The sequence below is a fragment of the Scyliorhinus torazame genome, chromosome 5 (assembly GCF_047496885.1).
Source record: "Scyliorhinus torazame isolate Kashiwa2021f chromosome 5, sScyTor2.1, whole genome shotgun sequence".
NCBI classification, from domain to species: domain Eukaryota; kingdom Metazoa; phylum Chordata; class Chondrichthyes; order Carcharhiniformes; family Scyliorhinidae; genus Scyliorhinus; species Scyliorhinus torazame.
The window spans coordinates 262835001-262862234 of record NC_092711.1 but is presented as its reverse complement, the minus strand read 5'-3'; the positions used below and the strand labels follow the sequence as shown (position 1 = coordinate 262862234).

The 27234-nt window shown below is 48.2% G+C and overlaps 1 protein-coding gene across 1 annotated transcript in view; it reads right to left on the bottom strand.

Annotated features, from left to right (window-relative positions):
- Window positions 1-27234, bottom strand: part of tex11 (testis expressed 11) — a 447334-nt gene that overhangs the window by 243412 nt on the left and 176688 nt on the right. Inside the window, exons 12-14 of the mRNA XM_072501531.1 lie at window positions 25786-25867; window positions 9082-9157; window positions 2121-2272 (exon numbers count right to left, since the gene is read on the bottom strand). Of these exons, the coding sequence (XP_072357632.1) occupies window positions 2121-2272; window positions 9082-9157; window positions 25786-25867 (310 nt within the window). The remainder of the gene's footprint in view (window positions 1-2120; window positions 2273-9081; window positions 9158-25785; window positions 25868-27234) is intronic.

The following is a 27234-nucleotide window of genomic DNA, read 5'->3' as shown; positions in this document are numbered from 1 at the left end:
TGTTTGTGGTGCATCCAGGGGAGCAGAGTAGAGAAATAGAGGACCTACCGTTGAGGAAGGTAACAAGGGACTTTCGTTACCTGGGGATCCAGATAGCCAAGAATTGGGGCACATTGCATAGGTTAAATTTAACGCGGTTGGTGGAACAAATGGAGGAGGATTTCAAGAGATGGGATATGGTATCCCTGTCACTGGCAGGAAGGGTGCAGGCGGTTAAGATGGTGGTCCTCCCGAGATTCCTCTTTGTGTTTCAGTGCCTCCCGGTGGTGATCACGAAGGCTTTTTTTAAAAGGATTGAAAAGAGCATCATGGGTTTTGTGTGGGCCGGGAAGACCCCGAGAGTGAGGAAGGGATTCTTACAGCGTAGCAGGGATAGGGGGGGGCTGGCACTACCGAGCCTAAGTGAGTATTATTGGGCCGCTAATATTTCAATGGTGAGTAAGTGGATGGGAGAGGAGGAGGGAGCGGCGTGGAAGAGATTAGAGAGGGCGTCCTGTCGGGGGACTAGCCTACAGGCTATGGTGACAGCCCCATTGCCGTTCTCACCGAGGAACTACACCACAAGCAAGGTGGTGGTGGCTACACTGAAGATTTGGGGACAGTGGAGACGGCATAGGGGAAAGACTGGAGCCTTGGGGGGGTCCCCGATAAGAAACAACCATAGGTTTGCCCCGGGGGGAATGGATGGGGGATATGGAATGTGGCAAAGAGCAGGAATAACGCAACTGAAAGATCTGTTTGTGGATGGGAAGTTTGCGAGTCTGGGAGTGCTGACCGAGAAATATGGGTTGCCCCAAGGGAATGCATTCAGGTATATGCAACTGAGGGCTTTTGCAAGGCAACAGGTGAGGTAATTCCCGCAGCTCCCGACACAAGAGGTGCAGGACAGAGTGATCTCAAAGACATGGGTGGGGGATGGTAAGGTGTCAGATATATATAGGGAAATGAGGGACGGAGGGGAGACTATTGTAGATGAACTAAAAGGGAAATGGGAAGAAGAGCTGGGGGAGATCGAGGAGGGGCTGTGGGCAGATGCCCTAAGCAGTGTAAACTCGTCGTCCTCGTGTGCCAGGCTAAGGCTGATTCAGTTTAAGGTATTACACAGGGCGCATATGACTGGAGCACGGCTCAGTAAATTTTTTGGGGTGGAGGATAGGTGTGCGAGGTGCTCGAGAAGCCCAGCGAATCATACTCATATGTTTTGGTCATGCCCGGCACTACAGAGGTTTTGGATGGGGGTGACAAAGGTGCTTTCAAAAGCAGTGGGGGTCCGGGTCGAACCAAGCTGGGGGTTGGCTATATTTGGGGTTGCACAAGAGCCGGGAGTGCAGGAGGCGAGAGAGGCCGATGTTTTGGCCTTTGCGTCCCTAGTAGCCCGGCGCAGGATATTGTTAATGTGGAAAGAAGCCAAGCCCCCGGGGGTGGAGACCTGGATAAATGACATGGCAGGGTTTATAAAGCTAGAGCGGATTAAGTTCGTTCTAAGGGGGTCGGCTCAAGGGTTCACCAGGCGGTGGCAACCGTTCGTCGAATACCTCGCAGAAAGATAGATGGAATGGAAAAAAGAAGGCAGCAGCAGCAGCCCAGGATCGGGGGGCGGGGGGGGGAGAGAACCAGAAGGACTCTCAGGGTTGTTAATATATACTGTACAATATGTATAGGTCGTTGCGACAGATAATTATATATTGGACTGTTAAATTATATTTTTGGAGAGTGTTACTTGTGATAAGGCAGTTGCCAATTAGGGTTAGTTTTCATTTTTGTTATTTATTATTTATTCATTTTTTGTTTATAAAATAGGTCATTGTTATTTGTGTTGTTATAATATTGTGTAAAGGATGCCCAATGTAATGTACTGTGTTGGTTGACCAAAAATTTTCAATAAAATATTTATTAAAAAAAAAGAAAATAAAATGGTGCCTAAATTCAACAGTTGAGCTGGCAAAAAATTGAATGTACATTGCTTTCTAATGCTACATTCTAAAATCATACAAATAGGACCAACTTTGTCAGATTGAACATTAGCCAAAGTGCTCTTAACTGTAAGCATGCTCCCGAGCAATGAATAATATAATCAATTATTATAAGGTGATTGCCTAATCCTCTTGACAATCTCTTACCTGCAACAATGCCTTCGATCTTCTGCATGGCAAGAGCATCCTTGCCTCTCTGCAGCAGTTGCATAAAATGCATTAATAAAACTTTTCCAATGTCATGACTGGTTTCAAACTGCTTGGACAAAGTAGTCAGAAATTCAAAGGATAATCCATCTCTGTTGAAAGCCATGGTGTTAGTAAGTCAGCATTATATTGATGTTTTCAGCAATAAGCACTCCTAGTAGTTATCACAATCTAATACTCATGATATCCTGGAGATCATAAACCTGAATTTTCCTATAATTGGGGTAGACACAGCCAGGTTTGTATGCATCTTTCTTCATCAATATGTCTGCAAGCTGCCAGAAAACAAATTTGTTTTAATGAAGAAAAATACTATGGCACTACTTTCAATGAGGGGTGGAGTTATTTGTTAACACTTAATATTTTAGCCAGTGCCTCAAAAGAAAGATGCAATGTCCTACGAAACATTGGGGTAGGATTTATATTAAAAAAGCTCACTTGTGCTCTGGGACTGCGGTGCTGAGGACCCAGGTACGAATCCCGGCCCTGGGTCACTGACAGTGTGGAGTTTGCACATTCTCCCCATGTCTGCATGGGTTTCACCCCCACAACTCAAAGATGTGCAGGTTAGGTGGATTGGCCACACTAAATTGCCCCTTAATTGGTAAAAAAATAATTGGGTACTCTAAATTTTTTTATTATTTTTTTTAAAAAGCTCACTTGTGCAATAATTTCCTGGAACATCTGTACAAAAGAATGGCAAATGCTGTAGATGCACTATTACTGCAGCATTAGTATTCAGGACATTCTGAACCATGGAGAAAAAGATACGGCATTGGGAACAAAATTGCAACCTCACAATATAAACATATTTATACTTTTTGACGTAATTTTGTTTTAGTTTGCTTCCAACTTTATCTGAGATATTAGAAATTCGAATTAATGGGAAAAATGGCTGATGAAAATGGAAAAAGACTGGCATATGTAGCAACTTTTACGATCACAACACATCCAAAGCATTTTACAGCCAATTGACTTTAGAAATTAAATATTGCTGAAAAGACATATTTCCAAAACTTTTGTCTTGTATTTTTCAGGACAAACGCAAGAATTTATAGGAGAAAAGGGGTGCCGAATGGTTAAAAACAAATCAGTCAACAAGGGGTTTATTCTCTGCAAACAAAAGGAGTTGAAGATGTTGAAGCCTTGAATTAACTGGAAGTGCACCATTGATTTCTCCATGACAATATCTCAGCTAGTCGATTTGCCAACCAATCAGCACTCCTTTTCTCGAGGAGTATAAAGTTTTGGGACTGTTTGAAAATTGCCTTTCTTGCATTTGCCCTCATCAGTGCAAGACAAATAACTTCAGCCACATCTCTTTCCAGCAATACTTTTGAAGTAGTCGCAGTTGTAATGCAGAAAACACGACAGCAATTTGTGCACGCAACTCCCACAGGCAGCAGATGACGATGACCAGCTAATATGTTTTTATGATGCTAATTGAGAAAAAGAATTGGCCCCAACACCAGGAATAACGCCCCTGCTCTTCTTCAAATAGTGCTAACGGATGTTTTACATCCACCTGAGCAGGCAAGTTGGGGGCCTTGATTTAATATTTCACCTGAAAGGCAGCACTTTCAATTGATCTTTGTGCTCAAGCCCTGCAGTGGGACTTGAACCCAGAACCTATGACTCAGAAGCAAGCATGCTACCAATGAGCCATGGCTGACAAATTTGAAAATAGATTCCAAGTGATTTAATCGATTCATTAACACCACTCAAAATTTACATACCCCTAATTGCTGAGAGGCAGTTATCTGCCAGTCACCTGAGGCCTGTTTAGTGGCACAAGGGTGTACATTGTATTCTTCTCTTTGAAGCTTCAGTAATGTGAGTCACCCTGGTTAGCTGAGGTCTGTATGAAAGACAGACAGAAAGCGCACTCAGTAAGCTCTGCGCAGGTCAAGGAGACACAGCCTGAGTGAGACACATCCAGAGTGGGAATTGAAACTTGGTAATTTGGTGCAGTGAGGTAATTGGGTGCAGATTGGGAGACGGTGCTTTTTCCCTAGTGTTTTATTCTCTTTCTTCTAGCCTGTAAATTTTAATCTGCAGAGAGAGAACCAGAGAGCATCCTGGGAAGGTAAGTGATTTTTATTTTTATTACCTTTTCAAATTGTGTGGGGGGGGGAAACTGAAGTGACATTACAGTAAAGCTGTGACCTGATTGGCTGGTTGGGAATCTACACTAAATTTAAAAATTAAACATTGTTAAACTAATTAAACATAATTACTTAATTATAATTAAGAGATGTAGATAAGCCAGAGATTGGAGAGTACTGTATTTAACTTTCACATTTATAGTAGAAATCTAGTGCTAGGAAACATATAGTTAACAGTAACTTTAAAAAAAACATTTTTTAAAATGTAATTTGCTAATTAATTAACGCAATGTCAATTAGAGGGGTGCACTGCTCTGACTGTGAGATGTGGCAGGTCCAGGCAGCTTCCAGCATCCTGGATGGCTACATCTGCAGAAAGTGCACCCAACTGGAGCTGGTCACAGACTGCATGGTTCGGTTGGAGCAGCAATTGGATGCACTTAGGAGCATGCAGGTGGCGGAAAGCATCATAGATAAGTTATATAAATGTGTTCACACCCAAGGTGCAGGCAGAGAAATGGGTGACCATGAGAAAGGGCAGGTTGTCAGTGCAGGAATCCCCTCTTGAACAGGTATGCCCCTTTGGATACTGTCGGGGGGGGGATAGCCAATCAGCGGAAAACAGCAGCAGCCAGAGCAGTGGCACCACGGCTGGCTCTGATGTCCAGCAGGGAGGGTCAAAGCGCAGAAGAGCAATAGTCATAGGGGACTCGATAGTCAGGGGCTCAGATAGGCGCTTCTGTGGACGTGAAAAAGACTCCAGGATGGTATGTTGAGAGTAGTAAGGGCGTGGAATGCCCTGCCTGCAACAGTAGTGGACTCGCCAACATTAAGGGGATTCAAATGGTCATCGGATAGACATATGGACGACAAGGGAATAGTGTAGATGGGTTTGAGAGTGGTTTCACAGGTCGGCGCAACATCGAGGGCCGAAGGGCCTGTACTGCGCTGTAATGTTCTATGTTCTGGTGCCAGGGTCCAGGACGTCTCCGAACAGGTAGTGGGCATCCTGAAGGGGGAGGGCAAACAGGCAGAGGTCGTTGTACATATTGGTACTAACGACATAGGCAGGAAGGGGCATGATATCCTGCAGCAGGAGTTCAAGGAGCAAGGCAGAAAGTTAAAAGACAGGACCTCTAGGATTGTAATCTTGGGATTACTCCCTGTGCCACGTGCCAGTGAGGCTAGAAATAGGAAGACAGAGCAGCTAAACACGTGGCTAAACAGCTGGTGTAGGAGGAAGGGTTTCCGTTATCTGGACCACTGGGAGCTCTTCCAGGGCAGGTGTGACCTGTATAAGAAAGACGGGTTTCATCTAAACTGGAGAGGCATAAACTTCCTGGCCACGAGGTTTGCTACTGTCCCATGGGAGGGTTTAAACTAGTATGGCAGGGGGGTGGGTACCGGAGCAATAGGTCAGAAGGTGAAAGCATTGAGTACTAGGGAATAGGGCTAGTTTGGCTCTGAGGAAGAGCAGACAGGGAGATGTTTCTAAAAACAGCGGGTCTGGTGGCCTGAAGTGCATATATTTTAATGCAAGAAGTATTACGGGTAAGGTAGATGAACTTAGAGCTTGGATTAGTACTTGGAACTATGATGTTGTTGCCATTACAGAGACCTGGTTGAGGGAAGGACAGTATTGGAATCTAAACGTTCCAGGATTTAGATGTTTCAGGCGGGATAGAGGGGGATGTAAAAGGGGTGGCGGAGTTGCGCTACTGGTTAGGGAGAATATCACAGCTGTACTACGGGAGGACACCACAGAGGGCAGCGAGGCTATATGGATAGAGATCAGGAATAAGAAGGGTGCAGTCACAATGTTGGGGGTTTACTACAGGCCTCCCAACAGCCAGCGGGAGATAGAGGAGCAGATAGGTAGACAGATTTTGGAAACGAGTAAAAACAACAGGGTTGTGGTGATGGGAGACTTCAACTTCCCCAATATTGACTGGGACTCACTTAGTGCTAGGGGCTTAGATGGGTCAGAGTTTCTAAGGAGCATCCAGGAGGGCATCTTAAAACAATATGTAGATAGTCCAACTAGGGAAGGGGCTGTACTGGACCTGGTATTGGGGAATCAGCCCGGCCAGGTGGTAGAAGTTTCAGTAGGGGAGCATTTCGGGAACAGTGACCACAATTCAATAAGTTTTAAAGTGCTGGTGGACAAGGATAAGAGTGGTCCTAGGGTGAATGTGCTAAATTGGGGGAAGGCTAATTATAACAATATTAGGCGGGAACTGAAGAACCTAGATTGGGGGCGGATGTTTGAGGGTAAATCAACATCTGGCATGTGGGAGGCTTTCAAATGTCAGTTGAAAGGAATTCAGGACCGGCATGTTCCGGTGCGGAAGGATAAATACGGCAAATTTCGGGAACCTTGGATAACGAGAGATATTGTAGGCCTCGTCAAAAAGAAAAAGGAGGCATGTGTCAGGGCTAGAAGGCTGGGAACAGACGAAGCCTGTCTGGAATATAAGGAAAGTAGGAAGGAACTTAAGCAAGGAGTCAGGAGGGCTAGAAGGGGTCACGAAAAGTCATTGGCAAATAGGGTTAAGGAAAATCCCAAGGCTTTCTACACGTACATAATAAGCAAGTGGGTAGCCAGGGAAAGGGTTGGACCACTGAAGGATAGGCAAGAGAATCTATGTGTGGAGCCAGAGGAAATGGGCGAGGTACTAAATGAATACTTTGCCGCAGTATTAACCAAAGAGAAGGAATTGGTGGATGTTGAGTCTGGAGAAGGGTGTTTAGATAGCCTGGGTCACATTGAGATCCAAAAAGACGAGGTGTTGGGCTTCTTGAAAAATATTACGGTAGATAAGTCCCCTGGGCCTGATGGGATCTACCCCAGAATACTGAAGGAGGCTAGAGAGGAAACTGCTGAGGCCTTGACAGAAATCTTTGGATCCTCACTGTCTTCAGGTGATGTCCCGGAGGACTGGAGAATAGCCAATGTTGTTCCTTTGTTTAAGAAGGGTAGCAAGGATAATCCAGGGAACTACAGGCCGGTAATCCTTACGTCGTGGTAGGGAAATTACTGGAGAGAATTCTTCGAGACAGGATCTACTCCCATTTGGAAGCAAATGGACGTATTTGCGAGAGGCAGCATGGTTTGTGAAGGGGAGGTCGTGTCTCACTAACTTGATAAGAGTTTTTCAAAGAGGTCACAAAGATGAATGATACAGGTAAGGCAGTGGATGTTGTCTGTATGGACTTCAGTAAGGCCGTTGACAAGGTCCCTCATGGTAGACTGGTACAAAAGGTGAAGTCACACGGGATCAGGGGTGAGCTGGCAAGATGGATACAGAACTGGCTAGGTCATAGAAGGCAGAGAGTAGGAATGGAAGGGCGCTTTTCTAATTGGAGGGCTGTGACTAGTGGTGTTCCGCAGGGATCAGTGCTGGGACCTTTGCTGTTCGTAGTATATATAAAGGATTTGGAGGAAAATGTAACTGGTCTGATTAGTAAGTCTGCAGACGACACAAAGGTTGGTGGAATTGCGGATAGCGATGAGGACTGTCAGAGGATTTTAGATCATTTGGAGACTTCGGCGGAGAGATGGCAGATGGAGTTTAATCCAGACAAATGTGAGGTAATGCATTTTGGAAGGTCTAATGCAGGTAGGGAATATACAGTGAATGGTAGGACCCTCAAGAGTATTGAAAGTCGGAGAGATCTAGGTATACAGGTCCACAAGTCACTGAAAGGGCCAACACAGGTGGAGAAGATAGGCAAGAAGGTATACGGCATGCTTGCCTTCATTGGCCGGGGCATTGAGTATAAGAATTGGCAAGTCATGTTGCAGCTGTATAGAACCTTATTTAGGCCACACTTGGAGTATAGTGTTCAATTCTGGTCACCACACTACCAGAAGGATGTGGAGGATTTAGAGAGGATGCAGAAGAGAAAATTACCAGGATGTTGGCTGGTATGGAGGGCATTAGCTATGAGGAGAGGTTAAATAAACTTGGTTTGTTCTCACTGAACGACGGAGGTTGAGGGGTGACCTGGTAGAGGTCTACAAAATTATGAGGGGCATAGACAGAGTGGATAGTCAGAGGCTTTTTCCCCAGGGTAAAGGGGTCAATTACTAGGGGGCATAGGTTTAAGGTGCGAGGGGCAAGGTTTAGAGATGTACGAGGCAAGTTTTTTTTACACAGAGGGTAGTGCCGGAGGAGGTGGTGGAAGCAGGGACGATAGATTTAAGGGGCATCTTGACAAATATATGAATAGGATGGGAATAGAGAGATATGGACCCAGGAAGTGTAGAAGATTTTAGTTTAGACGGGCAGCATGGTCGGCACAGGCTTGGAGGGCGGAAGGGCCTGTTCCTGTGCTGTACTTTTCTTTGTTTTTTTATCTTTGACATGGAATGCGAAATGTGGAGCCAAGAATTTGCAAAAGGAACATTCCCCACAAACCTGTGAATGTAAAATGTGATACTGAAAAGGTTTGTCGGGAAATTCAAACCAACATATGTAGGTTAATTTTCAGTCTTAATGTTGTTGTTTTTGTTTAAATTTAAAAAAGGTCATTATTATCTGTATTGTTACAATGTTGTGTAAAGGATGCACAATGTACTGTGTTGGTTGACCAAAAATTTTCAATAAAATATTATTTTAAAAAAAAAATTTTCAGTCTTAGCACTTTGATATTAAATATCACTGAACATGCAAAAAGAATCAGACACACCTTATAGAACCCCGCTCATCCTCAATGCCCAAGTAGTTAAAAACAAAAATCCAGCCAATAATCTTGAAGTAAGATATGGGTTACTTTAAGATGATTTCACTGACCGGTTATGCTCCAAGAGTAGTTTTGCAGCTTCAAGACAAACATCAAGTGATACTTTTCCAAGAAGATCTTCAACTGCTAAAATGAACCAAAATAAATAAAACACAGCATCACAAAATGTCAGTTCCTGCAAACTGTTCCTGTTGTGACAAAGTGCTCTAGTTTTTACCTGATCTGCTTAAATACGAACACTTCGGATCACCACATATCGGAGAGACCAAACGCAGACTGGGTGATCGCTTTGCTGAGCACTTTTGGTCTGTGCACATTCAGGACCCTGACCTTCCCGTTAGGCTAGCCATTTTCACACAAGACCCTGCTCTCATGCCCATATGTCTGTCCTTGGCCTGCTGCAATGTTCCAGTGAAGCTCATCTTTCGGTTCGGCACGCTACAGCCTTCCGATCTCAACATCAAATTCAACAACTTGCGATGATTAGCTCTACTCCACCTCGACCCCTTTGTTTTCATCCCATTTCATTTTAACTGTCTTTTACCATCTTTCTTTCTCGTCTTTCTTTATATATATTTATCCCCCCAATCCTATCCCCTCTTTCCTTACCTTTTCTCCTCTTTGCTTCCCCCTTCCCCTCCCCCACATCTACACCTGTCAGAGTTTACCCACTGATGTTAGTTTCTCTGCTGTTTGACCTTTCACACCTTTTGTTCTCTCTGGGGATTGCCATTAGCACTCTTTCCCCTTGGTTTCTGTGGCTATTAGACTCTGTTCCCCTGGTTTCTGTGACAATGACTCATCTTTCACTCTCTTACTCCACAGTATAAATATTTCCCACTTTCTATGTCTTTTGGCTTTGACAAAGCGTCAAAACGTAGCTCTTTTCTCTCCCTACAGATGTTGCCAGAACTGGTGAAATTTTCGAGCATTTTTTTTATTGGTTTCAGATTCCAGCACCCACAGAAATGTGCTTTTATTGTCAAGGAATGCTGTTAACAATAATAATAATCTTTATTATTGTCACAAGTAGGCTTACATTAACACTGCAATGAAGTTACTGTGAAAATCCCCTAGTCGCCACATTCCGGTGCCTGTACGGGTACAATGAGGAAGAATTCAGAACGTCCAATTCACCTAACAGGCCCATCTTTTTTGGGGACTTGTGGGAGGAAACTGGAGCACCCGTAGGAAACCCACGCAGGCATGGGGAGAACGTGCAGACTCGCAGAGTGACCCAAGCGGGAATCAAACCTGGGACTGTGGCGCTAATACTCTCCCAACCAGTACCACTGTGAAAACTGTAATGACCAATAAACATTAACTTTTTGTCAATTTTGTTGGAGCATGCGTGATGACCATACAGATTCCTTTTTACCTCTCTAAAAAAGCAACATAAGTATCCATCCAACTGGTTAATATTTTGGATTCTAGAGGATCAATAAAGATGGTAATTGTAAAGCAGTGTGCAACACTTTTTCTTCCCAGCACTGCAGCAGAATATCAAGGAGACGCATAGTATCCAAAACAATAAGGTCGATTTTTAAAAATAAATTTAGAGTACCTAATTATTTTTTTCCAATTAAGGGGCAGTTTAGCATGGCGAATCCACCGAACCTGCACATCTTTGTGGGGTGAAACCGACACAGACCTGGGGAGAATGTGAAAACTCCACACAGACAGTGACCCGGGCTGGGATCGATCTCGGGCACTCAGCGCCGTAGGTAGCAGTGCTGACCACTGCGCCACCATGCTGCCCCATAATAAGGTTGATTTTAATGGTCAGATTTCAGATGAGGTCAGGTGCAAAATAAATTTGCTGCCCCACGGTTTAAAGCCCATGCTAATTTTACACCTTGGCCTCATTGACATCTAATTTATTGGTTTCCCACCTTATCACACTGGAAACTGGAAGCCCACCCACTTTCATGACACAATTCTGAGGCACTGATAGACCTACCAAGGAATTTCAGCGGAGGCTGCATCACAGCCATTTGCATCGAACAAAGCTGCAACGTTTGGTGACACCAAATTTTAGACTGACCACACTCTCCAAGTAGACTCCACAGCACTAATGCCATGCAAAATGACCTCACAAGAGGCTTGAAGTGAATACGGACCACAAGATGCATCATTCAAGGAATCTTTTAACACCCCCTACCCACCCCGCAAAACGTTTAGCTCTGTGATTTAAAAAACAGCAGGCATTTTTGTAAATTTAATTCAGAATATTGTGTTGCCCTATTATGTATTTTTTTTAATTCCCTTTTCTTCTCATGTACTTAATGATCTGTTGAGCTGCGCGCAGAAAAATACTTTTCACTGTACCTCGGTACACGTGACAATAAACAAATCCAATCCAGAAGGATATAATGGTATCCTATCACAAAATGTGAAACGAAACAGACTATTTGCCAAACGCAGACATAAGAAAACATGATTTCTAGAGATATAACATGCACTTGGATTACTAGAAAATTATAACAGGAATTTCCAATCATATACTTATTTACAATCCTTAAGAATGTGGGTGAAAATGTTTGCAGGCCTGAAGATTGTCTCGTGGTTCCTTTCTTAAAAAATATTTTATTCAAGGCATTTTCATATAAAGAAACAAAAGCAGAACAACCACCATACAACATTATAAACAACCAACACTCACCCCCTGCTCCCCTAATACCACCCTTCTCACATCCTGCCTTCCCCATGTTAACCCCACCCCCCGCTGACCCCTCAAACCTCCTGAAAGAAATCAATAAACGGCTTCCACCTTTGAGTGAACCCATCCGCTAACTCCCTCAAGAAGAACTTGACGTTCTCCAGCCTCAAGAATTCCACCAGATGGTTCACCCACACTCCCGCTTTCAACAGCTCCAAATCCAGGTAAAATCCGTCTCCGGGCTATCAGGGAGGCAAAGGTCAGAACATCGGCTTCTCTCACCCCCTGGACTACCGGGTATTCCGACACCCCGAATATCGCTACTTCTGGATTTGGGACCACCTCCACCCCGAGCACCTCGGACATCACGTCTGAGAACCTCTGCCAGAACCCCCTCAGACATGGACACGCCCAGAACACGTGGATGTGATTTGCGGCGACTACCCCCACCCCATACCCACAACACCTATCCTCTACCCCTCTCAAAGAACCTACTCATCCTTGCTACTGTCATATGCACCCGATCTATTACTTTAAATTGGATGAGGCATAACCTCGCACACAAGGACGCACTCACCATCCGCAAAGCCTCTGCCCATGACTCGGCCCCCACCTTCCCTCCCAGCTCCTCCTCCCACTTGTGCTTTATGTTCCCTCCCAGTCCATCAATTCCTTGTAAACATCGGACATCTTCTCCTCCTCAATCGTGTCCCTCGACAGCACCTTGTCATGAAACCTGAGGGGGCGGGAGCCCAAGGGCGGCACGTCTCTACTTACGAAATCCCGGACCTGGAGGTACTGAAAGCCGTTCCCCATGGCAGCTCATACTCTTTCTCCACATCCTCCAAACTCGCAAATTTGTCCCTATGAATAGATCTCCAAATTGCTCGATCCCTGCTTACTGCACCCCCGAAACCTCGCATCTGAACCGCCCAGAGCAAATCAATGGCTGTCACAGATCAGCACCCACACTGAGGCACCCTCCAGTCCCAGATGCTGCCTCCACTGCCCCCACACCTTTAGGACCTACACCACCACTAGGCTCAAGGAATACCTGGCTGGCGAGAATAGCAGAGGCGCTGACAACCAACAAAGCCTTCAAACTTGTTTCCCTACACGATGCCACCTCCATTCGGCCCCACGCCGACCCTACCCCACAACACATTTCCGAACCATAGCAATATTCGCCACTCAGTAGTTTACCATGTTCGCCAGCGCCAGCCACTCCCCCCATCCCCATCCAGAATGACCCTCCTAATCTCTTGGGTCTTTCCCGCCCACACAAACCCAGAGATCAATGCATTAACCTTCTTAAAAAACAAATTTGGATTGAAAATTGGGAGGTTATGAACAACAAACCAGAATGTTGGCAGCATCGTCATTTTTAACTGTCAGAGGCAACATATCCCACCTTTAGAGATCCACTTTCATCTGCACCAGCCGAGTCCGGTTCACCTTGTGCAGCTGACTCCACATAGATACCCAAGTATCTAAAGCTCGCCCCTAGCACCCTGAACAGCAGTTCCCCTCACATCCTCTCCTGCCCACTAGAATCAATCGGGAACACATCGCTCTTTCCCATATTCAACTAGTATCCCGAAATACAGCCAAATTCCTCTGATATCCCCATCCCCGATACTGCCCAACGGATGAAATATAACAGATTGTTTGCATACAGTGATACCCTCTGCTTGACCCCCTCCAGCTCAATCCCTCTCCAGTGATTTAGCAGTTTGGATCAGAAATTGGCTAGCTGGAAGAAGACAAAGGGTGGTGGTTGATGGGAAAAGTTCAGACTGGAGTCCAGTTACTAGTGGTGTACCACAAGGATCTGTTTTGGGGCCACTGCTGTTTGTCATTTTTATAAATTACCTGGAGGAGGGCGTACAAGGATGGGTTGTGGACAGTGCGGAAGGATGTTACAAGTTACAGAGTGTAGCGCACAAAGACTCCGTGAGACGAATAGAGTGAAGTCGATGAGGCTTTATTAAGCGTGTCTGTTCCCCCGCAGCTTGATAGTAAACTGGCCTGCGGGGGAAGACTCCGGCTTCTTATACTCCGCCTTCAGGGCGGAGCTAGAGGTCAACGGCCAACCAGGACCCGGGATCTGTCAGCCAATGACATTAGGGCTTCCAGTCCCACATGACCCCCAATACATACTACCACATTCACCCCTTGTCAAAAATGAACCCGGCGGGGTGATGCTTCGTATGGTGGTAAGGGTTTACAGGGCTGGTCCTGGGAGGAAAAGAAAAAAAAAAACATTCGCAAGGCAATACAGTATTGTACAATTTTGTCCTGTTGCAACTATTTACAGAGGGTATGGGAAGAAAAGCAAAATGTTCTTGTGAAAGTCCATATTTAGTTTTAGATCGACGCCACGAGTCGGTCGGGTGGTCTTGTCGTCCGTGTCGATCGCCTCGGCCCCGGTGGTGGTGGTGCTTGTACCGTTGTCGTCGCCTCCAGGAACCTTACGGTTTCAGCTTGGGCTTTATTCTTGGTCGGTGCTGAGGGGAGGGGGACCGATCCTCCTGGGAAGAGGGCGGTCGCGGGGTGCGGCGGTGGCAGGAAGGGGGGGGGGGGGGGGGGGGGTTGGGTTGATGATGTCGGGGGGGGGGTGCGTGTTGCTGGCGGGCGCCAGATCCCGTAGGGAGACCGTGTCCTGTCGGCCATCGGGGTACTCCACGTAGGCGTACTGGGGGTTCGCGTGGAGGAGGTGAACCCTTTCGACCAAGGGGTCCGCCTTATGTGCCCGCACATGCTTTCGGAGCAGGATGGGTCCTGGGGCCGCCAGCCAGGTCGGCAGCGACGTTCCAGAGGAGGACCTCCTAGGGAAAACAAGGAGACGCTCATGAGGAGTTTGATTAGTGCTCGTACATAATAACGACCGGATGGAGTGGAGAGCGTCCGGGAGGACCTCCTGCCACCGTGAAACTGGGAGGTCCCTGGACCGTAGGGCCAGTAGGACGGCCTTCCAGACCGTGCCGTTCTCCCTCTCTACTTGCCCGTTCCCCCGGGGGTTGTAGCTGGTCGTCCTGCTTGAGGCTATGCCCTTGCTGAGCAGGAACTGGCGCAGCTCGTCACTCATGAAAGAGGACCCCCTGTCGCTGTGGACGTAAGCGGGGTAACCGAACAGTGTGAAGATGCTGTTCAGGGCTTTAATGACTGTGGCCGCGCGCGGTCATGTCAGAACAGGGAATGGCAAAAGGGAAGCGGGAGTATTCATCCACCACATTAAGAAAATATGCGTTGCGGTCGGTGGAGGGGAGGGGCCCTTTGAAATCGAGACTGAGGCGTTCAAAGGGGCGGGAAGCCTTAATCAGGTGCGCTCCATCTGGCCTGAAAAAATGCGGCTTGCATTCCGCGCAGATGTGGCAGTCCCTTGTGACTGTACGGACCTCCTCTAAAGAGTATGGGAGATTGCGGGACTTGATGAAGTGGTAAAACCGAGTGACCCCCGGGTGGCAGAGGTCCTCGTGGAGGGTTTGGAGGCAGTTAATTTGTGCATTGGCACATGTGCCGCGGGATAGGGCATCGGACGGCTCGTTCAGCTTTCCGGGACGATACAAAATCTCATAGTTGAAGGTGGAGAGCTCGATCCTCCACCTTAAGATCTTGTCGTTTTTGATTTTGCCCCGCTGTGCATTATCGAACATGAAGGCTACCGACCGTTGGTCCGTGAGGAGAGTGAATCTCCTGCCGGCCAGGTAATGCCTCCAATGTCGCACAGCTTCCACTATGGCTTGGGCTTCCTTTTCTACTGAAGAGTGGCGGATTTCTGAGGCGTGGAGGGTCCGGGAGAAAAAAGCCACGGGTCTGCCCGCTTGGTTAAGGGTGGCCGCTAGAGCTACGTCGGAGGCGTCGCTCTCGACCTGGAAGGGGAGGGACTCGTCGATGGCGCGCATCGTGGCCTTTGCGATATCCGCTTTGATGCGGCTGAAGGCCTGGCAAGCCTCTGTCGACAGAGGGAAGGTCGTGGTCTGTATTAGGGGGCGGGCCTTGTCTGCGTACTGGGGGACCCACTGGGCTTAGTATGAAAAGAACCCCAAGCAGCGTTTCAGGGCTTTTGGGCAGTGCGGGGGGGGAAATTCCATGAGTGCGCGCATACGTTCGGGGTCGGGGCCTATTATCCCATTGCGCACTACGTAGCCCAGAATGGCTAGCCGATCGGTGCTAAAAACGCACTTGTCCTCGTTGGACGTGAGGTTCAAGGCTTTGGCGGTCTGGAGGAATTTTTGGAGGTTGGCGTCGTGGTCCTGCTGATCGTGGCCGCAGATGGTTACATTGTCGAGATACAGGAATGTGGCCCGCAACCATGTTGATCAACCATTCGGTCCATCTCCCGTTGGAAGACCGAGACCCCGTTTGTGACGCCAAAAGGGACCCGTAGGAAATGGTATAATTGCCCGTCTGCCTCGAAGGCTGTGTACTTGCGGTCACTTGGGCGGATGGGGAGCTGATGGTAGGCGGACTTGAGGTCCACGGTGGAGAAGACTTTATATTGGGCAATCCAGTTGACCATGTCGGATATGCGGGGGAGAGGGTACGCGTCTAGTTGTGTGTACCTGTTGATGGTCTGGCTATAGTCTATGACCATCCTTTGTTTCTCCCCTGTCTTCACTACTACCACCTGCGCTCTCCAGGGACTATTGCTGGCCTGGATTATGCCCTCCTTTAGTAGCCGCTGGACTTCGGACCGAATGAAGGTCCGGTCCTGGGCACTGTACCGTCTGCTCCTAGTGGCGACGGGTTTACAATCCGGGGTGAGGTTCGCAAACAAGGACGGGGGTTGCACCTTGAGGGTTGCGAGGCCGCAGATAGTGAGTGGGGGTATGGGGCCGCCGAATTTGAACGTAAGGCTCTGTAGATTGCATTGGAAATCTAATCCCAGCAAGGTGGGGGCACAGAGTTGGGGAAGGACGTTTAGTTTGTAGTTTTTGAACTCCCTCCCCTGCACCGTTAGGGTAACTATGCAGAATCCCTGGATCTGTACGGAGTGGGATTCTGCAGCTAGGGAAATCTTTTGTGCGCTGGGATAGGTGGTCAAGGGACAGCGTCTTACCGTGTCGGGGTGTATAAAGCTCTCCGTGCTCCCGGAGTCGACTAGGCATGGCGTCTCGTGGCCGTTTATTAGCACCGTTGTCGTCGTCGTCTGGAGTGTCCGGGGCCGAGCTTGTTCGAGTGTGATTGAAGCGAGAAGTGGTTGTAGTAGTGGAGTGGGGTCCGTTGTTGCCGTCCAAGATGGCGTCGGGGATGGACAAAATGGCCGCCCCCATACATCGCATGTGGCTGGGGGGTCACAAGATGGCGGCGGGGGTGGACAAAATGGCCACCCCCATGCGTCGTACAGGTCTGGGGCGGTCCAGGATGACGGCGTCCCTCCTCCCCTCATGGTGGCCGGGACCCAAAATGGCGGCGTCTGCGGGTCGCACATGGTGTGCTGGGGAGCGCTATGACCGCGAGCGCTAGTACCGCGCGGAGCTCCCTCACCGGGGACAGCAGTGGTCGGGGCCCAAGTAGGTGGCGCCGGCGCGTCAGGCGTGGGGCGCGGGGTGGGGGTTAGGGTGGCGTTAGGGACGCGCAAAACTCCCTCCTCTCCGTGGAGAGTGTTGGCCGGGACCCAAAGCGGTAGCGCCGGCGGCAGGTCATACATGGGCTGCGGGGAGGGGGGTTGGGGAGCGTAGGTGGCGTGCAGAGCTCCCAGTTCTCCCGGGACCACGGTGGTCGGGACCCAGAGCGGCTGCGCCTGCGGGTCGTACATGGCGTGCTGGGGGGGTTGGGGCGCGTAAACTGCTTGCAGGGCTCCCTGTGCTCCCGGGACAGCGGCGACCTCGCGGGACCGGCACACAACCGCATAATGGCCCTTTTTCCCGCAGCTTTTGCAGATAGCTGCGCGGGCCGGGCAGCGCTGCCGGGGTTGTTTCGCCTGGCCGCAGAAATAACAGCGGGCGCCCCGGTGCGACTCGGCGTTTGGACCGCGCAAGCCTGTGGGGTGTCCGGGGGGGGGGGGGGGGATGCCGCGACGGGTACGTACGGGGCCCAATGGGTCGCCGCGCGGTCGGGGCCGTAGGCGCGGGTATTACGCGCAGCCATGTCTAGGGAGGCTGCTAGGGCCCGGGCCTCTGAGAGTCCTAGCGACTCTTTTTCTAGAAGTCTTTGGCGGATTTGGGAGGATTGCATACCTGCCACAAAAGCGTCGCGCATTAACATGTCCGTGTGTTCGTTTGCGTTCACCGACGGGCAGCTGCAGGCTCGTCCCAAAATCAGCAGCGCGGCGTAGAACACGTCCATCGATTCTCCGGGAGCTTGCCGTCTCGTCGCGAGCTGGTAGCGAGCGTAGATTTGGTTAACTGGCCGGACATAGAGACTTTTCAGTGCTGCGAACGCCGTCTGGAAATCCTCCGAGTCTTCGATGAGGGAGAAAATCTCCGTGCTCACCCTCGAGTGCAGGACCTGCAGTTTTTGGTCTTCTGAGACCCGGCCGGTGGTCGTTCTGAGGTACGCCTCGAAGCAAGTCTGCCAGTGCTTGAAGGCTGCTGCCGCGTTCACTGCGTGGGGGCTGATCCTCAGGCATTCCGGAATGATCCTGAGCTCCATAGTCCTTTTTAGGCACGCTTAATAAATTGTAGCGCACAAAGACTCCGTGAGACGAATAGAGTGAAGTCGATGAGGCTTTATTAAGCGTGTCTGTTCCCCCGCAGCTCGATAGTAAACTGGCCTGCGGGGGAAGACTCCGGCTTCTTATACTCCGCCTTCAGGGCGGAGCTAGAGGTCAACGGCCAACCAGGACCCGGGATCTGTCAGCCAATGACATTAGGGCTTCCAGTCCCACATGACCCCCAATACATACTACCACACAGCGGGACATAGATAAGCCGCAGTGCTGGGCTGAGAGGTGGCAAATGGAGTTTAATGCAGAAAAGTGTGAGGTGATTCATTTTGGAAGGAAGACAGAGGACTGGGCTAATGGTAAGATTTTTGGTAGTGGATGAGCAGAGAGATCTCGGTGTCCATGTACATAGATCCCTGAAAGTTGCCACCCAGGTTGAGAGGGTCGTTAAGAAGGCGTACGGTGTGTTGGCTTTTATTGGTAGAGGGATTGAGTTTAGGAGCCATGAGGTCATGTTGCAGCTATACAACACTCTGGTGCAGCCGCATTTTTGTAAAAAAATAAACTTTATTAAAGTTTTCAAACTCAATTTTTCCACTTTACAAATCAACATAAGAGATAACACAATAACTAATAAGTAACATTATTTAAATAAAATAGTGAACCAGCAAAGTAACAAAAAATAGTGCTCGCCCCCCACCCCCCCTCTCTGGGCTGCTGCTGCTATCTATTTTCCCTTAACGTTCCGCGAGATAGTCAAGGAACGGTTGCCACCGCCCGGAGAACCCCTGAACCAATCCTCTCAACGCAAACTTCATCCGTTCCAGTTTTATGAACCCTGCCATATCGTTTATCCAGGCCTCCACGCCGGGGGGTTTCGCTTCCTTCCACGTAAGTAAGATCCTTCGCCGGGCTACCAGGGACGCAAAGGCCAGAATATCGGCCTCTTTCGCTTCCTGCACTCCCGGCTCTTGCGCTACCCCAAATATAGCTAACCCCCAGCCTGGCTTGACCTGGACCTTCACCACCGTTGAAATCACTCTTGCCACTCCCCTCCAGTACTCATCCAGTGCCGGACACGACCAGAACATGTGTGTGGTTCGCCGGGCTTCCCAAGCACCTCCCGCACCTGTCCTCCACTCCGAAGAACCTGCTCAGCCTAGCTCCCGTCATGTGTGCTCTGTGTGGAACCTTGAACTTTATCAGGCTAAGCCTGGCACACGAGGAAGAGGAATTTTACCATACTTCGGGCATCAGCCCACAGCCCCTCCTCAATCTCCTCCCCCAGCTTCTTCCCATTTTCCTTTCAGCTCCTCTACCAGCGCCTCCCCCTCGTCGCTCATCTCCTGATATATTTCAGACACTTTGCCCTCCCCGACCCATACCCCCGAAATCACTCTATCCTGGATTCCGTGTCGGGAGCAGCGGAAATTCCCTCACCTGTTGCCTCGTAAACGCCCTCACTTGCATATATCTGAAGATATTCCCCGGAGGCAACTCATACTTTTCCTCCAGCGCTCCCGGGCTCGCAAACTCCCTCTCTCTAAACAAGTCTCTCAATTTCCTAATTCCTGCCCGGTGCCAGCTCTTGAACCCTCCGTCCATCCTTCCTGGGACAAACCTATGGTTATTCCTGATCGGGGACCACACCGAGGCACCCGTCACCCCCCTATGTCACCTCCATTGCCCCCAGATCTTTAAGGTTGCCACCACCACTGGGTTCGTGGTATACCTTTTCGGGGAGAGCGGTAGCGGCGCCGTCACCAGCGCCTTTAGGCTCGTTCCTTTACAGGACGCCATCTCCAGCCTCTTCCACGCCGCCCCCTCTCCCTCCCTCATCCACTTGCAAACCATCGCCACATTGGCAGCCCAGTAATAGTCGTCCAAATTCGGCAACGCCAGTCCCCCTGCTGTGCTGCAGGAACCCCCTCCTTACCCTCGGGGTCTTCCCCGCCCACACGAATCTCATAACGCTCTTATCTATTTTCTTAAAAAAGGCCTTAGTAATCAAAATGGGGAGACATTGAAACACAAAAAGAAACCTTGGGAGGACCATCACCTTTACCGCCTGCACTCTGCCCGCCAGAGAGAGCGGCAGCATATCCCACCTTTTGAAATCCTCCTCCATCTGCTCCACCAGCCGCGTCAGATTGAGTTTGTGTATAGTTCCCCAGCTCTTGGCTACCTGAATCCCCAAATATCTGAAGCTCCTTTCCACTCTCCTTAACGGCAGGGCGTCTATCCCTCTTCCCTGATCCCCGGGGTGTACTACGAAAAGCTAACTCTTCTCCATATTAAGCCTATATCCCGAAAAATCTCCAAACTCCCTCAATATCTGCATAACCTCTGTCGCATTTGGAGTATTGCGTGCAATTCTGGTCGCCGCATTATAGGAAGGATGTGGAAGCATTGGAAAGGGTGCAGAGGAGATTTACCAGAATGTTGCCTGGTATGGAGGGAAGATCTTATGAGGGAATGCGGAGGGACTTGAGGCTGTTTTCGTTAGAGAAAAGAAGGTTAAGAGGTGACTTAATTGAGGCATACAAGATGATCAGAGGATTAGATAGGGTGGACAGTGAGAGCCTTTTTCTTCGCATGGTGATATCTAGGACTAGGGGACATATCTTTAAATTAAGGGGAGATAGATATAAGACAGATGTCAGAGGTAGGTTCTTTACTTAGAGAGTAGTAAGGGCGTGGAATGCCCTGCCTGCAACAATAGTGGACTCGCCAACACGAAGGACATTCAAATGGTCATTGGATAGACATATGGACAATAGGGGAAAAGTGTAGATGGAGTTTAGAGTGGTTTCACAGGTCGGCGCAACATTGAGGGCCGAAGGGCCTGTACTGCGCTGTAATGTTCTATGTTCTAAGCGCCATTGCCAGCGGCTCTAAAGAAAAGGCGAAAAGCAACAGGGAGAGCGGGCACCCCTGCCTCGTTCCCCGATGCAGCCGAAAATACCCCAAACTCACCCAGTCCACCGCAGCCCCTCTCTCTGGTCAGGGACCCCGACTCGTATAACCTTCTGCAGAACGACTCAAACCTGCCATTCACACCCTCTGGGTCCATCACCATCTTAACCTGATCATCCCTCACTCTGCCAATCTCCCTCGTCGCCTCTAGTTTCTTAAACTGATGAGCCAACATCCTGCTTGCCTTATCCCCGTACTTATACACCCCTCATACCCCCCATAACTGCCCCTTGGGCTAGTGTCCACCTTCTCTGTGGACACTAATCCAAACTCTATCTGGAGCCTCTACCTCTCCTTCAACAGCCCAGCCTCTGGGGCTTCCGGATACCTCCTGTCTTCTCTCTAAATCCCGGCTACCAGCCTTGCCATCTCTGCCCGCTCTACCTTCACCCTGTGTGCCCGAATCGAGATAAAATTCCCTAAACTCCCCACTGACCAGCGCCTTGAGTGCTGCGTGGTGGTCGTGACCTCCCCAGTGTTGTTTATCTCCACATACCCCAGAATGGCAGCCCTCACCCGCTCGCACATCTCATCTGTCAACCACCCCATGTACAGCCTGCACAGCGAGCGCTGTCCACACCCCCCCCCCCCACCTGGGCCGCGTGCAAATCCACCCAGTGCGACGCGTGGTCAGAGACCACAATCGCTGAATATTCCGACTCCACCACCCCGCCAGCAAAGCCACGTCTAGCACAAAGATATCCATGATGTGGAGATGCCGATGTTGGACTGAGGTGGGCACGGTAATAAGTCTTACACACCAGGTTAAAGTCTGCGGGTTTGTTTAGAATCACTAGCTTTCGGAGTGCAGCTCCTTCCTCAGGTGAATCAAAGATATCCAGTCGGGAGTACACCTGCTGCATGTGGGAGAAGTGTGAAAATTCCTTCATCCTTGGCCTCCCAGACGTCCACGTGCCCCATAAACCTCTTCAGCTCCTTCGTCAACTTAGGACTTAACCGGTCCAAGCTCAGTTCTATAACCGTATTAAAATCCTGCCCCCCCCCCCCAATAATCAACCGACGCAAGTCCAAGTCAGGGATGTTGACGAGCACCCGCCTCATAAAATCTACGTCATCCCAATTTGGGGCACAAACGTTTCCCAAGATCACCGGCATTCCCTCCACTTTCCACTAACCATCACAAACCTCCCCCACCCCCCGAATCGACCACAATGTTACCCACCCACTTATTAACCAACGCCCCCCCCCCCAACCTTCATATCCAGTCCTGAATGAAACACCTGGCCATTGTCACGTGACCCATCAAGCCCTCCCTTGGATGTCCGTCATCGATCTTTTTCCAACTGTGTCACACCAACCACACCCTTGTCAGTAACCTTCCCCCACCAAACAAAACACCAAACGCATCCCCATCCGTTGTCCCTCATAAACCACATTGCCTTCCATGCCGTGCCAAAATAGTACTCTCGCTTCTGGAAACTCACCGACAGGCAGGCCGGATACAATACAGTGTGCAGACACGTGGGAAATACCGCGGCGTGGCTTCCGGGTCAACCTGAATACGGGCCAAGGCAAATTTTATTCTTCCCCAAACCGGGCTGGGTATCATCCTAGTACCTCAGTCAAACCATCAGAACCTGTTTGAAGAATGTGCTGCAAATGGCACAACCAGTCCCGACCCAAAAGACCATGGACCGTACCGTTACATTAAGGGAGGGCCACTCGGGGAGCTCCAAAAAGTGCAGCTGCAGGCAGTCGCCCTCTGTCTCCACATCCTCGGGAGCAGCACCCTTGGGTTCATCCAAATGTAAAGTAAGGCCCCTGGACTGGCCCCAGCTCCTACTGGAACGAAGGCCCTCTAATGTGTCCAAGACCGATGCTTGCGCCCACAACTCCTACACTGACTAGGCTCCTCATCCATTGGTTCACGAGACGGTTCCCTTCGGGGAGGAACGTCCGATGGCCACCGCCGTGGGTCCTTACGGCACCCCAGCCAAGGTATGCCAGGGGTGCGGGAGACACTTTTGGACAGGAGGTGTGTTATGGGCCAGGGTTTAGAGAACCCCAAAGAATAGCATGGAGTTCACCTGACCCACAACTTTTAATAGATTGTGGTATGGGGAGCACACGGCCCACTCTACAGGTGTGGTACAGCAGAAATGGAAAACGTATTTTTTAAACTCAAGTTAACCTTTTTGAAACATAGTGAACATCTTAGCAACCATCAATTCAAATACAACCCCCAAAGAATACAACACAAAGTAATCCTTAATAACTTCCCAAACAACATCCAGAAGACAGAATAAACACCTTTTAACAGAAGCACATTAGGTTTACATTCACTACTGAGAACATTTATAATTCTGAATTCACCAAATGATCAAGAGATAGTCTTTTCATGTCAGTGGTATCAACAGTACACCTGCTGTGTCTGGTTTCAGCTCTAACTGAAAACGAAACGAAAAACACACCTTGCAGCAAAAAGCCTAAAATGAAAGTAAAAAGCAGAGACAGCCCAGCTCCACCCACATTCTGACATCACTGATAAACACCCATTTCTTAAAGGTACATTTCTTAACCACCCATTTCTTAAAGGTACTCTCACATGACAGGTGGTGCACCCCAAGGCATGCACCTTCATTCCCTGAAGCTCCTGCTCTCTCAGGACAACACTATCTGGATGGCCTGTTGAAAAGTCAAAGACGGCCCGGCTAAGTTTCCACTGTGTGGCCGCGTTGTTTATGCCGTAAACCAAACAGTCTTGTAACATCTCTGACAAAGTGTCATCATAGTCACAGTACACCGCAATCCTGTGTAGAATGAATACGAACTCAGCGAGGGATTGTCCAGGGGTCTTCTCTGCGGTGTTAAATCGGTAACCCTGGACTATCGTGGATGGCGTTGGGTTAAAATGTTGCCCACCAAAGTCACAGGTTCATCAAACGTTTTACTGTCAGGTGCAGCTGGCTTTTAAGTTTCTTAGCACCACAAACGTATGTACGCCACAGGCATTTTGCAAAATGACCATTTGGCATTCATTTTCGGTGATGTTATTCACCCAGAAGTAGTAACGCATCCGTTATGCATAGTGGTTCCAACTCCCCAGCGCAGCATTCAATACATTAAAACGTCCGTAAAGAGGCATGGTTCAACAGAAAAAGAACTTCCAACTTGTATCCAACAAAAGTCCAAGGAAGTGGCTTCAGCAGCGTAGAGAGCTAGCCAACTTTAACCCTCGTCGCCAGTTTTGTGAGGGCCATGAAGAATCCAGCACGAAGTTATGGAATCAATCAGAAAGTAACTTTATTTACAATACGTACAGAACAGCAGTAGTTCACCACTGTTTCTTTCTTTAGCCGGTACCACACTGGCCAGCTCTATTTATACATCTGCAACTACTTATGATCGCCCCCGCCCCCCCTCATTGGGGGAGCTCATACGCCCCAAGAGTCATGGGATAACCAATTGTCCCCAGTCAATAGGATTCAGGCAGGTTGTAACAGTGTGATATTGTTTCATAAATTCGTGCTGGATTCTTCATAGTCCAAAGATGTGCAGGTTGGGTTGATTGACCATGCTACATTGTCCATTAATGTGCAAAGGTTAGGTGGGGTTATGGGTTTGCAAGGAGGTGGGCCTAGGTAGAGTGTTCTTTCAGAGGGTCGGGGCAGACTCGATGAGCCAATTGGCCTCAATCTGCACTGTAGGGATTCTATGATTTTAGAGGACAAGTGCAAGGGAAATGGAGGGGGCCAGCCATTCATGTCCACATGTTTTGTTGGTAGGGTTTGGAGCCCGATTTTCCAAGCACTGTCAGAGATCATGGGGGTGAAGGTGGCACCGTGACAGCTGGTGGTGGTTTTCTGTATGTCAGAGCTGGCAGAGATAGTGGAGGGGAGGGTGAAATGTTGTGGTCTTTGTCGCTCCAATTGCCCGGCAGTGAATCCTACTAGGGTGAAGGTCGGTGGAGCCACCGAGGGTGTCAGTGTGGTTGGGGGGTATGGCGGAGTTGCACAAATTGAAAATAAATAAAGTTTGCTCTCTGAGGGTCAGTGGAGGGATTCTTTGAAAGATGGAGGATGTTCTTGTCCCTATTTGAGGACTTCTTTGTCACCAGCAGGGGGGCTAGGGCAGGGCAGGATGGGGGGAGGGGGATGAGAAAATATGTCAAACTTTGTGGATTGTGATATGTTTTGGGAGAAATTGTGTGTATTTTGTATACTGGTTTGGAATAAAAATACTTAAAAATATTGTCTTCTGATCGCCTCTTTAAACTAGCTATAAAATGTATAACAGCAAAACTTTTCACACTTTCAGCCATAATATGATTAAGAAATCAATTGATCTGTTTAAGGTTCAATATTTTATATATTTAAGCTAATTAAAAGCGACTGTACTATAACAAAGGTATTCCTGACAATTGACTAGCAGTTTTACTCGAATACTAATTTTTGCTTCTATATCATGATGCTATGAATTTGTTTTTAAAATAATGTATTTTAACTCATTCTGGTTCATGCAGAACTAGGTTCAAACTCCACTTCTTACCTGCAGAAATAACTACATCGGAGGAAACACATTTCAAAAGGATTTTAATCTTCAAGAACAATCCAGCTGGGTGGGGATTCTCCTGTTGCATTAAAAAATTGAACAATTCATCACAAAACACAAAGTGTTTTTAAAATCGTGTTTTAATTCATATGTCCTGTCCATCAATTTTGTTTTACTATTTCCCATACTGAAGTCCCTGTACTTGTTTCTGCCACTCCTAACAATAATGATCTCTGCACCCTTAGTTGTCCAGAGTACTTACGCATTTTGTTTTTCAACCCAGACTTTGTAAGAGCTCATGCATTTCCCAATGTTTCACTCTCCCACTCTTGGGTTCAACTGATTGTGCTTCTTTCTGTGCTACCGGAGAATTACTGAAAAATATCCCCAATTGAGGCAGGACTAGAACAGGGAAATAAACAACCAATAACTTGCAGTATTGTGTTCCTCACATGCAGAGAGACATCTCAAAGTATTTTACGATGCAGAAGACAGCAGAGGTAAGAAAAAGATATGTAGAGGGAATGAGAGGGGTTTGGCAGGGTGAAAGCATAGTCAAAGAGATTGGTTGTTTGGAGGCTTTGGAAGGTAAATTATGGTGGCAACACAGGAGTATTGGCTGATGGAATGGGTGCCAATGATGAAGCAAAGGAGCAGGGAAAGAGGAGTAGGCTGGAATGAAATGTAAATAAAGGACCGTAAGACTTGGGAAAGACTGAGGAAATCAAATGGTGTGACAGAGCTGCCAACCTTTTCCAACAGAAATCAGTATTTTGGCAGTAAAATCAGTATTTCTCTTCAAAGAAGAAATACCCACAAATCTGAAGTACAGCTTTACGCCTTTAAAACATGAATGGAAAATGCAAATCTCACGTACATCATCATGTATGGGTGTTTCCAGATTAAGTTTCAAACATTCAGTAAATCGAAGAATGAAAAATGTGAACAAAATATTCAGCTTTTTACGTGAAGTTCAAAATTGTCCTTACACCAGTATCAGAGCTCAGTTCAGGGGGGGATACAAATGAAGCTTTGTGGGTAGAGCTAAGGAACAAAAAAGCAACAACCACATTGGTAGGTGTTTATTATAAATAGTCAGCGAGAAATTGAAGAGCAAATATGTGCGCAATTCGCAGAGGTGTGTAAAAATAATAATAGGGCAATTATATTACGTGATTTCAACTTTCCCAGCATTAATTAGGATAGTCACTGTGTTGAGGACTTGGATGTAGCGGAGTTCATAAAATGTATACACGAGAACTTTTTATCTCAAAATGCAGATGGTCCAACAACAGACGTTGCACTGCTGGACCTAATTCTGGAGAATGAAGCCATGCAGGGGAATGAAGCCTGACAAGTGGTTGATGTGTTGGTGGGGGAGCAGTTGGGTGATAGCGACCACAACATGGTATAATTTAATTTTGTTATGGACAAAGAAATGGACAA